The following is a 17,739-nucleotide window of genomic DNA, read 5'->3' on the forward strand; positions in this document are numbered from 1 at the left end:
GCAGTAGTCACGGTAGTGTAGACCCTAGGAGGACAGTGTTACCTGTATTGTAGACCCTAGGAGGACAGTAGTCACCCCTGTAGTGTAGACCCCTAGGAGGACAGTAGTCCCCCTGTAGTCACAGATAGTCACCCTGTAGTGTAGACCCTAGGAGGACAGTAGTCACCCTTAGTTTAGACCCCTAGGAGGAACAGTAGTCACCCTGTAGTGTAGACGCCTAGGAGGACAGTAGTCACCTGTAGTGTAGCTAGGAGACAGTAGTCACCCTGTAGTGTGACCCTAGGAGGACAGTAGTCACCCTGTAGTGTTAGACCTAGGAGGACAGTAGTCACCCTGTAGTGTAGACCCTAGGAAGGACAGTAGTCACCCTGTAGTGTAGACCCTAGGGACAGTAGCACTGTAGTGAGCAGGGCATAGTCCCTGTAGTGTAGAACCCTAGGAGGACAGTGTCACCTGTAGTGTAGACCCCTAGGAGGACAGTAGTCACCCTGTAGTGTAGAACCCCTAGGAGGACAGTAGTCCACCTGTAGTCACCAGACAGTCACCCTGTAGTGTAACCCCTAGGAGACAGTAGTCACCCTGTAGTGTAGACCCCTAGGAGGACAGTAGTCACCCTGTAGTGTAGACCCTAGGAGGACAGTAGTCACCCTGTAGTCACCAGATAGGTCACCCTGTAGTGTAGACCCTAGGAGGACAGTAGTCACCCTGTAGTGTAGACCCTAGGAGGACCAGTAGTCACCCTGTAGTGTAGACCCTAGGAGGACAGTAGTCACCCTGTAGTGTGGACCCTAGGAGGACAGTAGTCACCCTGTAGTGTGGACCCCTAGGAGGACAGTAGTCACCCTGTAGTGGTGACCCCTAGGAGGACAGTAGTACACCCTGTAGTTGTGAGACCCTAGGAGGACAGTTGTCACCCTTGTTAATCTAATCACACATATACAGGGTCATACTGACATCCAGAGTATTTAGTATGGTGTGTTGGATGGAGAGATCACATCACAGTAGTATGTAATATGGTCGGTGTTGGATGGAGAGATCACATCACAGTAGTATGTAATATGGTGGTGTTTGGATGGAGAGATCACATCACAGTAGTATGTAATTGGTGGTGTTGGATGGAGAGATCAATCACAGTAATATGGTGGTGTTGGATGGAGAGATCACATCACAGGTAATATGGTGGTGTTGGATGGAAGATCACATCACAGTAGTATGTAATATGTGTGGTTGGATGAGAGGTCACATCACAGTATATATATGGTGGTGTTGGATGGAGAGATCACATCACAGTATAATATGGTGGTGTTGGATGGAGAGATCACATCACAGTAATATGGTTGGTGTTGGATGGAGAGATCACAATCACAGTATATGTAATATGGTGGTGTTGGATGGAGAATACATCACAGTAATATGGTGGTGTTGGATGGAGATCACATCACAGTAGTATGTAATATGGTGGTGTTGGTGAGAGATACATCAAGTAAATATGTGTGTTGGATGCAGAGATCACATCACAGTAGTATGTAATTGGTGGTGTTGGATGGAGAGATACATCACAGTAGATGTATATGTGGTGTTGGTGGAGAGATCACATCACAGTAGATTAATGGTGGTGTTGGATGGAGATCACATACAGTAATTGGGGTGTTGGATGGAGAGCATCACATCACAGTAGTATGTAATATGGTGGTGTTGGATGGAGATCAATCACAGTAATATGGTGGTGTTGGATGGAGAATCACATCACAGTATATGAATATGGTGGTGTTGGATGAGAGATCACAATCACATGTAATATGGTGGTGTTGGATGGAGAGATCACATTCACAGTAGTAATGTATGAGTGGTTTGGATGGAGAGATCACATCACAGTGTATGTAATATGGTGGTGTTGGATGGAGAGATCACATCACAGTAGATATAGGTGGTGTTGGATGGAGAGATCACATCACATAGTATGTAATATGGTGGTGTTGGATGCAAGAGAGTCACATCACAGTAGATGTATGGTGTGTTGATGGAGAGATTCACATCAACAGTAGTATGTAATATGTGGTGTTGGATGGAGAGATCACATCACAGTAATATGGTGGTGTTGGATGGAGAGATCACATCACAGTAATATGGTGGTGTTGGATGGAGAGATGACATCACAGCTTTTGGGTCCTGCAGTCCGTGATGCACAGTTTGTAGCAGAACTTCGAACTGAATTCAAATGAAGAGCGGGCAGGCACGGTTAAGAGCTTTGTTTGACGTACAGATTGGTTTCATACAACCGCTCTCACCACTGCAGACTTCCCCGTTGGTATTTGGTCGATTTTCAGGCAAGTTTATTTCACTAAAAAGACAGACCTGTGCAGTGCGAAAGTTCTTGTTTGAAACAGTAAATATCATTGGTTTAATATGTATCGGTTAACTCCCTTTTACCAAGGAATCACAAAGTCTTCTGGTCTGTATCCTCTATCTTCCTGCAGGTATCCAACAGACCATTGAGCAGGAGGAGAGTCAGAACAAGTCTTCAGCTGACCTGAGGATACGCAAGACACAGGTGAGTCAGGAGGAGAGAAAGTGAGGAGTAGAGAGGGAGCGGAAGAGGAGTCGGGAGAGAGGAGTCGGGAGAGAGGAGTCGGGAGAGAGGAGACAGTGACCTTAACGGACCTGTCTCCCTGCCTCCCCCTCTCTCTCCACCCTCTCAGTTCAATTCAATTCAAGGGGCTTTATTGACATGGGAAACATATGTTAACATTGCCAAGCAAGTAGATAATAAGCAAAAGTGAAATAAACAATAATAAGTAAACATTACACTCACAGAAGTTCCAAAATAATAAAGACATTTCAAATGTCATATTATGTCTACCTACAGTGTTGTAAGGATGTGCAAATAGTGAAAGTCCCGTCCCCCTGTCTCTCCCTCTCTCCTGTCCCCCGTCTGTCTCCTGTCTCCCCGTCTCTCCTGTCCCCCGTCTGTCTCCTGTCTCCCCGTCTCTCCCGTCTCCCTGTCTCTCCCTCTCTCCTGCCCCCTGTCTCTCCCGTCCCCCTGTCTCTCCCGTCTCTCCCGTCCCCCCGTCTCTCCCGTCCCCCTGTCTCCCCGTCTCTCCCGTCCCCCTGTCTCCCCGTCTCTCCCGTCCCCCTGTCTCTCCCCTGTCTCCCCGTCTCTCCCGTCTCTCCCGTCCCCCTGTCTCTCCCGTCCCCCTGTCTCTCCCGTCCCCCCCGTCTCCCCGTCTCTCCCCTGTCTCCCATAGCACTCAACGCTGTCCCGTAAGTTTGTGGAGGTGATGTCAGAGTACAACGCCACCCAGTCAGACTACAGGGAGCGCTGCAAGGGACGTATCCAGAGACAGCTGGAGATCAGTGAGTACAGTACTCTACCTACTGGATGGATTCAGTTCAACACCACTGTATTGTCCACTAAAAGCTGCACCTCAACTGGAGATCAGTGATTAGTCACACACACACACACATGCACTCACACAGTCTAAGTGAACTCCATACCATGTAACCAGCAAGTCAATCAGCTGAGCCTTTGGCTGCTGCAGTCCCATCTTCCCATCACCACCTGAGGGTCCAACAGTTAAATTGTGCTTTAGGGAATCTTCCTGTGTGTAATGGGATGACTACTATCTACCTCTACACAGAGGGCATTCAGTCATCACAGCAGGCAGGTGCTTTTGGTGTGTGTGTGTGTGTGTGCGTGCCAGCCTGTTCCTGATCAGAGTGGTTGTGAGTGTGTGGTGTGCCAGCCTGTTTCTGTACTGATCAGCCTGCTTCCCTCTGATCTCTGATCAGGCCAGAGCTGTGTTCGAATACTTAATGAGTATATACTACATACTATAAGTTCATTTTAGTATACTGTAAACTAACAGTTTCGTTTCAGTTTTGCGTACTAGCTCTTCGACCTGTCTACCGGAAGTTGATGCCGTTGCTATGCAACCTCTTGCTAGCTAGTTAGCATAACAAATGACTAGTTTGATAGTTTGATTTTACAACTTTGTGTGTGTTTTTAAATTCGATCTGGAGTGCCAGAGTGCGATCGTAAATTCAAAGCGTTGTCAGCTTGTCCGTTTGTAAATTCAGAGCGTTTCGCTCTCGGAGCGCACACTGGACGCTCTGGCCCGAGGAGTAGGGTTGATTTGAGCATTCTGACTAAACTATCGTTGGCTAGCTTGCTAGCTACTTCCAGACACAAATAAGACCACTCTGGTCATTTTACTCACGCTAGCAGGGCTATTTAGGCAGTTTTCATGTTATCCAGAGCGTTGGTGACTGTAACTGTGCTGCTGGTAACAATAGAATTACACTTTTTTGCTAATGTTTACTGACACCGGCAATATTCAACTGGTGTTGAGTGCTCGTAAATGCATTATTCTGCGCTCTGGTACACTCAGACGAGTGCTCTGAAATCGGAGTAGATAGCCAGAGCAAATTTACGAAAGCACCCGAATGTCCATCGAGAACGCACAACCACTATACCATTTAGCTAAGAATGACAGGAATAATCAAGACAATAAACGTTGGGTAGTTAGTTTGATAGCAGATAGTTAATATACTGGCAAGTTTGATGTATAAGTAGCCAACTGACGTTAGGTAGCAACATACTGCTGTAATGATATGCTATGTGGTTCGTAAGGACAGCGTAGCTAACAAATTGTCAGCCAACATAACGTGTAAGGTAACTTATTTGAAAATGCATTACTTTATTACATTGCTCAACATTTTCTTAACATTTTTCATAGTTAAAGCAGTGAATTTGTATCGTTGTACTTCAGCTGCATATTTTCTGCCGTATTCTTCAAATCTGAAAACGATGTGAAGCCACGCCCATTTCCTGAAGAATTGCTTTATGGGCCCTAAAGTACGGAAATAGTGTCCTCTGCGTGCATACTTCATATTTTGCCGAATTTAGTACGACATCCTGGAACTTTTGGCATACTAACTACATCATACTATGACCAATAAGCATACTATATACTCAATTCACGTCACAAATAGTACGGTTAGTACGAATATTCGAACACAGCTCATGTCTGTCTGATTTGTCAGGTATTATATCCTGTCTCTATGTTTCTGTAACAGGCACTGTCAGGGCCCCTGCCAGCCTGGGGTTATACGCTCCATAGTCCCAGTTTCCCCAGGTTGGCATGGCAATAGACATACATACATACATACACACAGGCAGACAGGCATACCTGTTACCTATAACAGAGTCACCTCCAACCCACTTGTCAGCTGCTGTAGTCACAGGTGGGCCTGCCTGATATCAAGAAACAGCAGGCATGGGATTAGAAAGAAAGACACGTAGAGAGAGGGTGAGAGGTAGAGAGAGAGAGGTGTAGGGACAGAGTAATGGGGAGAGAGAGAGCGGTGTAGGGACAGAGTAATGGGGAGAAACAGAGAGAGTGATCGGTACAGGATGAGGTAGGCTTTTGAGACAAAACATGGAGAATTCTCTCTTGTTAGCCCTCTCCAGACCTATTGAGGTCTATTCTATTATGACCTACTGAGGTCTGCTCTATTATGACCTATTGAGGTATGCTCTATTATGACCTACTGAGGTCTGCTCTATTATGACCCTACTGAGTCTGCTCTATTATGACCTACTTGAGGTCTGCTCTATTATGACTATTGAGGTCTGGTCTATATGACCTATTGAGGTCTGGCTATTATACCTTGAGGCTCGTAAGACCTACTGAGGTCTGCTCTATTTTATGACCTACTGAGGTCTGCTCTATTATGACCTACTGAGGTTCTGCTCTATTATACCTACTGAGGTCTGCTCTATTATGACCTATGAGTCTGTTATTATGACTATTGAGGTCTGGCTATTATGACCTATTGAGGTCTGGTCTATTATGACTATGAGTCTGGTCTATTATGACCTATTGAGGTCTGGTCTATTATGACCTATTGAGGTCTGCTCTATTATGACCTATTGAGTCTGGTCTATTATGACCTTACTTGAGGTCTGGTCTATTATACCTATCTGAGTCTGTCTATTATGACCTACTGAGTATGCTCTATTATGACCTACTATGACTATTGAGGTCTGGCTGCTTAGTGTTGAGAAGCTACTCGATGTTCTGGCAACAAATCTATGAGCCTTTGAGTCCTGTCCTCATCTCGAATAGCCTATTGCATGTACTCCTTCTCCACTCCTTACTCTCTCTCTCTCTCCAAATATCAACCTCTTGGTTTTGACCTACTAAGTGTGTAGCATGACTGCCTCACTTAACCGTACGTGTACTCAGGTCGTCTGCATCTATTATGGACCTTAGCCGCCGAGATCATGCTCCCGACTTAGACCCTACTTGTAACCCTCTAGCCTATACTGCTTTCGTTATGACCTATTGACTTCTGCTCTATTATGACCTATTGACTTCTGCTCTATTATGACCTATTGACTTCTGCTCTATTATGACCTATTGATCTCTACTCTATTATGAGCATTAATATGGAGTTGGTCCTCCCTTTGCTGCTATAACATCCTCCACTCTTCTGGGAAGGCTTTCCACTAGATGTTAGAACATTGCTGCAGGGACTTGCTTACATTCAGCCACACGAGCATTAGTGAGGTCAGGCACTGATGTTGGGATATTAGGCCTGGCTCACAGTTGGCGTTCTAATTCATCCCAAAGGTGTTTGATGGGGTTGAAGTCAGGGCTCTGTGCAGGCCAGTCAAGTTCTTCCACACTGATCTCAACAAACCATTTCTGTATGGACCTCGCTTTGTGCACAGGGGCATTGTCATGTTGAAACAGGAAAGACCCTTCCCCAAACTGTTTCTACAAACATAAAAGCACAGAATCGTCTAGAATGTTATTCTATGCTGTAGCGTTAAGATTTCCCTTCACTGGAACTAAGGGGCCTAACCCGAACCATGAAAAACAGCACCAGATTATTATTCTTCCACCAAACTTTACAGTTGGCACTATGCATTTGGGCAGGTAGTGTTCTCCTCATATCCGTCAAACCGCAAGATGGAGAAGCATGATTCATCACTCCAGAGAACGTGTTTCCACTGCTCCAGAGTCCAATGGCGCTGAGCTTGACACCACTCCAGCCGACGCTTGGCATTGCGCATGGTGATCTTAGGCTTGTGTGCGGCTGCTCGGCCATGGAAACCCATTTCATGAAGCTGCCAACGAACTGTTCTTGTGCTGACGCTGCTTCCAGAGGCAGTTTGGAACTCAGTAGTGAGTGTTGCAACCGAGGACAGACGATTTTTAGACGCTTCAGGAGTGGCTTCAAGACAAGTCTCTGAATGTTCTTGAGTGGCTCAGCCAGAACCCGGACTTGAACTCAATCGAACATCTCTGGAGAGACCTGAAAATAGCTGTGCAGCAATGCTCCCCATCCAAACTGACAGAGGTTGAGAGGATCTGCAGAAAAGAAAGGGAGAAACTCTCAAAGTACAGCTGTGCCAAGCTTGCAGCTTCATACCCAAGAAGGCTGTAATCGCTGCCAAAGGTGCTTCAACAAGGTACTGAGTAAAGGGTCTGAAAACTTATGTAAATGTAAAATTTCAGTTTCAGTTTTTTTTTTTTTATAAATTAGCAAAAATGTCTAAAAATCAGTTTTCACTTTGTCATTACGGGTTATTGTGTGTAGATTGATGAGGGGAAAAAATATTGAATACATTTTATAATAAGGCTGTAATGTAACAAAATGTGGAAAAAGTCAAGGGGTCTGAATACTTTCCAAATACACTGTATACTGTTATAAAGGTCAGGAAATATATATATATTTTTACCCATTTTTTGGGTAGGCAAAACTCTACCGTACCTTCATACTTCCAATTAATTTTTTAAAACTGGTACCGGTTACCTTCAGACGTGTTCGTGAGAATCTCCCGTTTCGACAGTGTGGTCACATAAGTTTGTAGCCTAAACGGTCAGACACTACAGCACAACGGTACGAACTTCAGACGAGGCCCCTGACACTTGTGGGGGTTGTAGAGCAAAACGGAGACCACCGTCGTGTTCCAGAGAGTTGTCATAATAGTTCTGTAGGTCAAACTGTTTGGATATTGCATATCCCTTTGAGCATTGTGAAGTTATTAATTACACTTTGGGTGATGTATCAATAGACCCAGTCACTACAAAGATACAGGCATCTTTCCTAACTCAGTTGCCAGAGAGGAAGGAAACCACTCAGGGATTTCACGATGAGGCCAATGGTGACTTTAAAACAGTTATAGTTTAATGCAGGGGTGTCAAACATACGGCCCGCGGGCCGGAACCGGCCCCCAAGGAGGTTCGATCAGGCCCGCAGGATAATTTGAAAGTGGAAAAAATGCATAAAAGACATGGAATTAATATTTTTAATTCGCTGCAATTCATGGATTATCCGCTAAGGGGCGCACTCTTTCCATCAGAGTAGAAGACAAGCCGCATCACTGAGACAGACTGAAAACAGCAGACGGTATCAATGCGCCATCTGCTGCTTGTTACGACGTTGTTAATACCTTGGTCTCTACCTCTCCGCTACACCCTTCATTAGCCAAAATCTCTTATCCAAACGGAGAAAAAGTAGATAAGGAGTGTAGAATTTTCAAAGAAAAATGGACCACGTCCTATTATTTACAGAGATGCACGGAAAACCTTCGTGCTTGTGTGTTGCAACAAGTTTCGGTATTGAAGGAATATAATATTCGACGCCACTACGAGACTCATCACAGCGAAAAATATGACGGCTTGCAAGGACAACTGAGAAGAGATAAGATTAACGAATTGCTGGCGGGTCTGAGGAAACAGCAGTCAACTTTCATCCAGAGCCGAGAAGTCAGTGAAGCAGCGGTAAAAGCCAGCTACCTAATTGCTAGCGAAATAGCATTAGCATCGAAGCCGTATTCCGACGGTGACTTTGTTAAACGATGCATGATGAAGGCGGCTGAACTAGTGGATTACATTTAGATTTATATGCGTATGTGTAAGTGGTTTAAAAATTCCTTTCTTTAAAAGTCTCCATTTAATCTTAAAGTGGCATTTACTATATTTTTCAGTACCAATTAAAGTTTTGTGCCTTTGTACAATCAGTGGGATCAGTTGCAATGCATATTTGTGAATGATAAAAGTAAATTGCACATTTGTCTAAGGAAATATGAGGTGTTTCATGAAATGTTTTGTAAAAGGATAGTTCATTAAATTTCAATATTTTCCTAATGTTCTTGTGCTTCTTTACACCAAAACAAAGGAAAGACATGATATTTTGGTTATTTATAGCAGAGTATGGTATAATTTTAATGGTCCGGCCCACTTGACATCTCCCTAGGCCGTATGTGGCCCACGATGCGAAATGAGTTTGACACCCCTGGTTTAATGGCTGTGATAGGAGAAAACTGAGGATGGATCAACAACATTGTAGCTACTTCACAATACTAACCTAATTGACAGCGTGAAAAGAAGGAAGCCTTTACAGAATACAAATATTTCAAAACATGCATCCTGTTAGCAATAAGGCACTAAAGTAAAACTGCAAAAAACTGTGGCAAAGAAATTAACTTTATGTCCTAAATACAAATTGTTATGTTTGGGGCAAATCCAACACAACACATCACCAGAGTACCACTCTTCATATTTTCAAGCATGGTGGTGGCTGCTTCATGTTATGGGTATGCTTGTCATCGGCAAGAAACGGAATAGAGCTAAGCCCAGGCAAAATCCTAAAGGAAAACGTGGTTCATTGTGGTTTCCAACAGACACTGAGAGACAAATGTACCTTTCAGCAGGATAATAACCTAAAACACAAGGCCAAATATACACTTGAGTTGCTTACCAAGACGACATTGAATATTCCTGAGTTGCCTATTTAGTTTTGACTTAAATCGTCTTGAAAATCTATGGCAAGACTTCTATGGCCGTCTAGCAATGATCAACAACCAACTTGACAGAGCTTGAAGAATTATAAAAAAGAATCACGTGCAAATATTGTACAATCCAGGTGTGCGAATCTTTTAGACTTACCCAGAAAGACTCACAGCTGTAAACACTGCCAAAGGTGATTCTAACATGTATTGACTCAGGGTTGTGAATAGTTATGTAAATTAAATATTTATTTATTTTATTTTCAATTAATTTGAAAAAAATTCAAAAAACATGTATTCAATGTCATTGGTATTCTGTGTAGATGGATGAGAAACAAAATAATCGATTTTGAATTCAGGCTGTAACACAACAGTATGTGGAATAAGTCGGCAGGTAGCCTAGTGGTTAGAGCGTTGGGCCAGTAACCGAAAGGTTGCTAGATCGAATCCCCGAGCTGACAAGGTAAAAATATGTCGTTCTGCCCCTGAACAAGGCGGTGAACCCAGTGTTCCTAGACCGTCATTGTAAATAAGAATTTGTTCTTAACTGACTTGCCTAGTTAAATAAAGATAAAATAAAGTAAAGCTTGTATGAATACTTTCTGAAGGTGCTGTATTCCACACTCAAGTTATTATACATCACTAGTCCTGTTCAGCCGGCCTGTCTGTGTATTCAGCCTTCATGGGGACAAATGACAGTGTCATCAGCAAATTAGCCTACTTCAAGAATCTCATTGTCTTGCAGCTTGGTAGAGATGAGTTTAGATTACAGAATGAGATGTACAATCAGAACTAATGCACCATCTACTTTCTCCTGTTCTTTTGATCCTCAGATGTTTTGTAGACCCCTGCCATTCCATCTTTAAGGTTGCATTCCTAAAGGCACAAGGAAACATGATTAAACTATTTTAATTAACAGATATCTCAAGACAGAATGTACAGTACCAGTCAAAAGTTTTCTTTATTTTTACTATTTTCTATGGTGTAGAATAATTTGCAGGTTTTCCTACTTACAAAGCATGTAGAGGTCTGTAATTTTTATCATAGGTACACTTCAACTGTGAGAGACGGAATCTAAAACAAAAATCCAGAAAATCACATTGTATGATTTTTAAGTAATTAATTTGCATTTTATTGCATGACATAAGTATTTGATCACCTACCAACCAGTAAGAATTCCGGCTCTCACAGACCTGTTAGTTTTTCTTTAAGAAGCCCTCCTGTTCTCCACTCATTACCTGTATTAACTGCTGTCTCTTATACACATCTAGATGTGTATAAGAGACAGGTATAAGGACATCAGGGATAAAATTGTAGACATGCAACAGGCTGGGATGGGCTACAGGACAATAGGCAAGCAGCTTGGTGAGAAGGCAACAACTGTTGGCGCAATTATTAGAAAATGGAAGAAGTTCAAGATGACGGTCAATCACCCTCGGTCTGGGGCTCCATGCAAGATCTCACCTCGTGGGGCATCAATGATCATGAGGAAGGTGAATTATCAGCCCAGAACTACACGGCAGGACCTGGTCAATGACCTGAAGAGAGCTGGGACCACAGTCTCAAAGAAAACCATTAGTAACACACTACACCGTCATGGATTAAAATCCTGCAGCGCACGCAAGGTCCACCTGCTCAAGCCAGCGCATGTCCAGGCCCGTCTGAAGTTTGCCAATGACCATCTGGATGATCCAGAGGAGGAATGGGAGAAGGTCTGTCTCTTATACACATCTAGATGTGTATAAGAGACAGGTATGGAGGAGTGGGCCAAAATCCCTGCTGCAGTGTGTGCAAACCTGGTCAAGAACTACAGGAAACATATGATCTCTGTAATTGCAAACAAAGGTTTCTGTACCAAATATTAAGATCTGCTTTTCTGATGTATCAAATACTTATGTCATGCAATAAAATGCAAATTAATTACTTAAAAATCATACAATGTGATTTTCTGGATTTTTGTTTTAGATTCCGTCTCTCATAGTTGAAGTGTACCCATGATAGAAATTACAGACCTCTACATGCTTTGTAAGTAGGAAAACCTGCAAAATCGGCAGTGTATCAAATACTTGTTCTCCCCACTGTATATATATATTTATATAATAACTTGAATGAGTAGGTGTGTCCAAACTTTTGACTGGTACTGTATATGAAGACACAAAGGTTCAGGTCTAGGCAACTTAACTTAATATAACAGCGTCACGAGTCCCAGGAGTTTAATATATCTACTGTGCTTCCTCAGGGCTGTGTGCTGACTTAATGGGGCTTTAGTAATGTAGATTCCTTCGCACTAGGAATCCATCTGAATGCATATTGCATATACATATTCATTAGGACTTGTGCTCTCCACTTTCACGTGTGGCTCGACACCGAGAGCGATGCTGTTTGTTGAAACATTCCATCTCACCATCGATTTAAGATGTCTAATATCCTACCCACGCATGAATTTACATGGGTAATGAGCGTATGATGTCACAATCTACACCGTACACACACACACACACACACACACACACACACACACACACACACACACACACACACACACACACACAGATACTATTGCTGTAGTATACTTTCTGTTAACAGGTTGAACCTTTTGGGTCTTTTTTAATGATATCAGTCATATAAAAGTTTGTTATATATCATGATATCAGTCAGCTGTTTGGGGACTTCACAGACTCATGTTGGGTTTGTCTGTGTTATGGTCTCCATGGTAACCTGCCAGAGCCTCCTTCAGCGCCTGTCAAAGGGTCAACAAAGGATGATATTGTATGTGTGCGTATAAGATAATGTACCTTCTCCTTGACTACACACCAGTCAGTCTGTTGTGCCTGCCTCTTCCATGCTATGGCCTGTTATGAGGTTTGGGTTGTTTTCAGCAAAAGTGACTTCACCAATAAGGTTTAAATTTAGCCTAGGTAAATGTGATTTTAGTACATTCAGTAATCAACCAAAATGGAGAGAGAGAAACAGAGAGATGGGAGAGAGAGAGAAACAAAGAGATGGAGGAGAGAGAGAGTGAGAAACAGAGATGGAGGAGAGAGCGAGAGAGAGAGATGGAGGGGTGGAGGAGAGAGAGAGCGAGAAACAGAGAGATGGAGGAGAGAGCGAGAGAGAGAGATGGAGGGGTGGAGGAGAGAGCGAGAGAGAAACAGAAAGATGGAGGGGTGGAGGAGAGAGAGAGGCAATTGCATCTTGTGAAACCCAGCTTGCGAGAGATGAATGTTATGAGGGATACATTTGAAGGGCTGCGAAACGGGCGTCATCTCCTGCTCTATCTGTCCTCTCTCCTTCTCCTCATTTGAGTGATTGTCCCGTGACGCACACACACACTGGTATCTATCAGAGGGCAGCTGCATCAGTATTCTGACCAGGAAGGTAATCATGGGCCCTGACCCCCCGACCACTATTACTCACCATCACAGCCACAACCCTGACCCCCCAGACACACACACACACACACGCACACACACACACACACACACACGCGCGCATTAGATCCAGCCTCTACTCCTGTCCCAGTCCTGAGCATGGTCTAATGAAGCCTGGTCCAGGAGAGACAGGTGATTAAAGGGGCAATCAGCAGTTGGTACATCCATTTTTTTTTTTACTTTTAAATTCATGATATGATATATACCCATTGATTCTTGAAGAATTTAACTTCTCTTCACAAGCTTAGTTCAACTGACATACCCCATCAGAACCCAAAATATAAGCTTGTATAAGCAATGTTGGCATTTACTGTTCCTAGGCCGTCATTTAAAATACGAATTTGTTCTTAACTGACTTGCCTAGTTAAATAAAGGTAAAATAAAAAGATGTAATTGTAAACAAACACAGCCTGAAACCATGGTTACAACTATAAGTTGATGTCATGGAATGGTCAGTCCTTCCATCTATAGCTCTATTAATGCAGCACCATTCCTCATCCTCTTACCAATGCAGTGGTAAGGTGAGCTGCAGATTGCCCTTTAAAGGTGCAGATCCTGAAGTATGAGCGCTCACCACAGAAACAGAGGTGGTGACAGAGGTGGTGACAGAGAGGAAGGTGGAGACAGGTATAGAGGGATGTGGAGAGGGAGCTGGCGACTGAGGTGGAGAGGGAGACGGAGGTGGAGACGGAGGTGGAGAGGGAGGTTGAGACTGAGGTTGAGACGGAGGTGGAGAGGGAGATGGAGACTGAGGTGGAGAGGGAGAGGGAGAGGGAGACGGAGGTGGAGAGGGAGACGGAGGTTGAGACGGAGGTGGAGAGGGAGACGGAGGTTGAGACGGAGGTGGAGAGGGAGATGGAGACTGAGGTGGAGAGGGAGATGGAGACTGAGGTGGAGAGGGAGATGGAGACTGAGGTGGAGAGGGAGATGGAGACTGAGGTGGAGAGGGAGATGGAGGTGGAGAGGGAGATGGAGGTGGAGAGGGACAGGGAGGTGGAGAAGGAGTGGGAGCATCTGGGAGAGAGATATAACTGTGAGCCTCTCACTGCTCCTTAATTAATCTACAGACAGGGAGCACAGGAGGAGAGTAGGGAGAGGAGGGAGAGGAGGAGAGGGAGAGGAGGGGAAGGAGGGAGAGGAGGGAGAGAGAGAGGAGAGGAGGGAGAGAGAGGGAGAGGAGGGAGAGGAGGGAGAGGAGAAAGAGGAGGGAGAGAGAGGGAGAGAGGAGAGAGAGGAGGGAGGGAGAGGAGGGAGAGGAGAAAGAGGAGGGAGAGGAGAAAGAGGAGGGAGGGGAGAAAGAGGAGGGGGAGGAGAAAAAGGAGGGGGAGCATCTGGGAGAGAGATATAACTGTGAGCCTCTCACTGCTCCTTAATTAATCTACAGACAGGGAGCACAGAAGGAGAGGAGGGAGAGGAGAAAGAAGGGACTAGAAAGAAATTGAAAAACCTATTCAACCAAAAACACAGCAACCCAGAAAACGTTAGCTTAGGACTTCACTAAAATTGGAAAACACTAAACAAACAACAACACAAAGAGTTATCTATCCAAAACGGAGATGTATGGATAAACCACTTCTCCAATCTGTTTTGGCTCTATAACAAAGAATAAAGAGCAAAAACATACATGATCAAATATAAATCTTAGAATCAGCTATTAAAGACTACCAGAACCCACAGGATTCTCCAATTACATTGAATGAACTACAGGACAAAATACAAACCCTTTCAACCCCCAAAAAGGCATGTGGTGTTGATGGTTTAACAAAATGATAAAATACACAGACCCCAAATTGAAATGGGCTATTCTTAAACTCTTCAACATCATCCTCAGCTCTGGCATCCCCAATATTTGGAACCAATGCCTGGTCCCCCCAATCCACAAAAGTGGAGACAAATTTGACCCCAATAACTACCGTGGGGTGCTGAAGGACAGGAAGACTAACTCTTCAGAGATTATTTTTACTAAATGTGTTTCTTCCATTCTTGCAAAGACAGCTATAGTTCATAACTGCTACGTCGTCTTTGCAGCATGAGAAAGACAGCTATAGATCTTATTGATTTCCTCTCCCACTGTCTTTTTAATCTCATTGTTAGTGAATGAATGAGCCTGGGGGTGACTGTTGGATCTGTGAATGAGCCCGGGGGTGACTGTTGGTTCTGTGAATGAGCCTGGGGGTGACTGTTGGTTCTGTGAATGAGCCTGGGGGTGACTGTTGGATCTGTGAATGAGCCTGGAAAGAGAGAGATTAAAGACTACCGAGAACCCACAGGATTCTCCAATTACATTGAATGAACTCAGGACAAACATACAACCTTTCAACCCCCAAAAAGGCATTGGGTGTTGATGGTTTAATACGAAAATATTAAAATCATCACAGACCACAATTGAAATGGGCTATTCTTTAACTCTCAACATCATCTCAGCCTCTGGCATCCCAAATTATTTGGAACCAATTGCCTGGTCCCCCCAATCCACAAAAGTGGAGACAAATTGACGCCAATACTTACGTGGGTCGCTGAAAGGACAGGAAGACTACTCTTCAGAGATTTATTTTACTAAATGTGTTTTCTTCATTTCTGCAAAGACAGCTTTAGTTATAACTGCTACGTCGTCTTTGCAGCATGGAGAAGACAGCCTATAGATCTTAATCTGATTTCCTCTCCCACTGTCTTTTTAAATCTCATTGTTAGGAATGAATGAGCCCTGGGGGTGACTGGTTGGATGCTGTGAATGAGCCCGGGGGTGACTGTTGGTTCTGTGAATGAGCCTGGGGGTGACTGTTTGGTTCTGTGAATGAAGCCTGGGGTGAAACTGTTGGATCTGTGGAATGAGCGCTGGGAGTGACTGTTGGTTTCTGTGAATGAGGGCCTGGGGGTGAACGTGTTGGTTCTGTGAAGAGCTGGGGGTGACTGTTGGATCTGTGAATGAGCCTGGGTGTGACTGTTGGTTCTGTGAATGGGCCTGGGGGTGACTGTTGGTTCTGTGATGAGCCTGGGGTGACTGGTTTGGTTCTGTGACAAATGAGCCTGGGGTGATGTTGATCTGTGAATGAGGCCTGGGGGTGACTGTTGGATCTGTGAATGAGCCTGGGGGTGACTGTTGGATCTGTGAATGAGCCTGGGGCGACTGTTTGGTTCTGTGAACATGAGCTGTGGGTGACCTGTTGGTTCTGTGAATGAGCTCTGGGGGTGCTGTTGGTTTCTGTTAATGAGGCCGGGGGTGACTGTTTGATTGTGAATGAGCTGGGGTGACTGTTGCGTCGGTGAATGAGGCCTGGGGTGACTGTTGGGTTCTAATATGAGCCCTGGGGGTGACTGTTGGTTCTGTGAATGAGCTGGGTGGTGACTGTTGGATCTGTGAATGAGCCTGGGGGACTGTTGGATCTGTGAATGGAGCCTGGGGTGACTGTTGATCTGTGAATGAGCCGGGTGTGACTGTTGGTTTCTGTTAATGAGCCGCGGGGGTGACTGTTGGTTCTGTGAATGAGCCCGGGGGTGACTGTTGGTTCTGTGAATGAGCCGGGGGTGACTGTTGAGTCTTGTGGAATGGCCTGGGGGTGAACTGTTGGTTCTAATAATGAGCCTGGGGGTGACTGTTGGATGCTGTGAATGAGCCCGGGTGTGACTGTTGGTCTGTGAATGAGCCCGGGGTGACTGTTGGTTCTGTTAATGAGCCGCGGGGTGACTGTTGGTTCTTGTGAATGAGCCCGGGGGTGACTGTTGGTCTGTGATGAGCCTGGGGTGACTGTTGGATCTGTGAATGAGCCCGGGTGTGCTGTGTTCTGTATGAGCCCGGGGTGACTGTTGAGATTCTGTGAATGAGCCTGACGAAGGGGAAGGACACGTTTGGTTTGTGTGAATGGAAACCCACACACAACACACACACACTCCGTAGCAGTTGCTGGGTGTGTTTAGTGTTCACTACCACCTGGGGTTGGGAATAGAAGGTCAGATCTGTGGAAATGTGCGGGTCTGAATGTTTCCAGCTGTTATGTTTTGATTCTGTTCACCATTCGTTATCATGCTTTGAACTAATACTTTTGGGAATGTTGCATGCAACATATTGCATTGCATGCATATATTGTGAGGTGTGTGTGTGTGTGTGTGTGTGTGTGTGTGTGTGTGTGTGTGTGTGTGTGTGTGTGTGGTGTGTGTGTGTGTGTGTGTGTGGTGTGTGTGTGTGTGTGTGTGTGTGTGTGTGTGTGTGTGTGTGTGTGTGTGTGTGTGTGTGTGTGTGTGTGTGTGTGTGTGTGTGTGTTCACAGCTGGGAGGAATACAACAAACGAGGAGCTGGAGAGCATGTTAGAGAGCGACAACCCAGCGATCTTCACCTCAGGGGTGAGTGTTTAGAAAACCACACACACATTCCTCATGTTTGTGGTGGGTAGCCAGGCTGTACTCTCATTCCTCATGTATTGTGTGGTGGGTAGCCAGGGCTGTATTCTCATTCCTCATGTTCTGTGGTGGGTAAGCCAGGCCTGTACTCTCATTCCTCATGTATTGGTG

General features: G+C 44.7%; 1 protein-coding gene across 6 annotated transcripts in view; it reads left to right on the top strand.

The window, feature by feature from the left end:
• The first annotated feature begins 2,482 nt into the window (after positions 1-2,482).
• Positions 2,483-17,739, top strand: part of LOC112078304 (syntaxin-1A) — a 21,446-nt gene continuing 6,189 nt past the window's right edge. For all 6 annotated transcript variants that reach the window (XR_011478606.1, XR_011478607.1, XR_011478608.1 and 3 more), the window contains exons 1-3: positions 2,483-2,551; positions 3,246-3,354; positions 17,498-17,571. Coding sequence is in view for 1 of the 6 variants with exons in the window: in XM_024144591.2 (XP_024000359.2) it covers positions 3,279-3,354; positions 17,498-17,571 (150 nt within the window). In the remaining 5 variants the exon portion in view is untranslated. The remainder of the gene's footprint in view (positions 2,552-3,245; positions 3,355-17,497; positions 17,572-17,739) is intronic.

This window comes from Salvelinus sp. IW2-2015, unplaced genomic scaffold (assembly GCF_002910315.2).
Source record: "Salvelinus sp. IW2-2015 unplaced genomic scaffold, ASM291031v2 Un_scaffold5523, whole genome shotgun sequence".
Lineage (NCBI taxonomy): Eukaryota > Metazoa > Chordata > Actinopteri > Salmoniformes > Salmonidae > Salvelinus > Salvelinus sp. IW2-2015.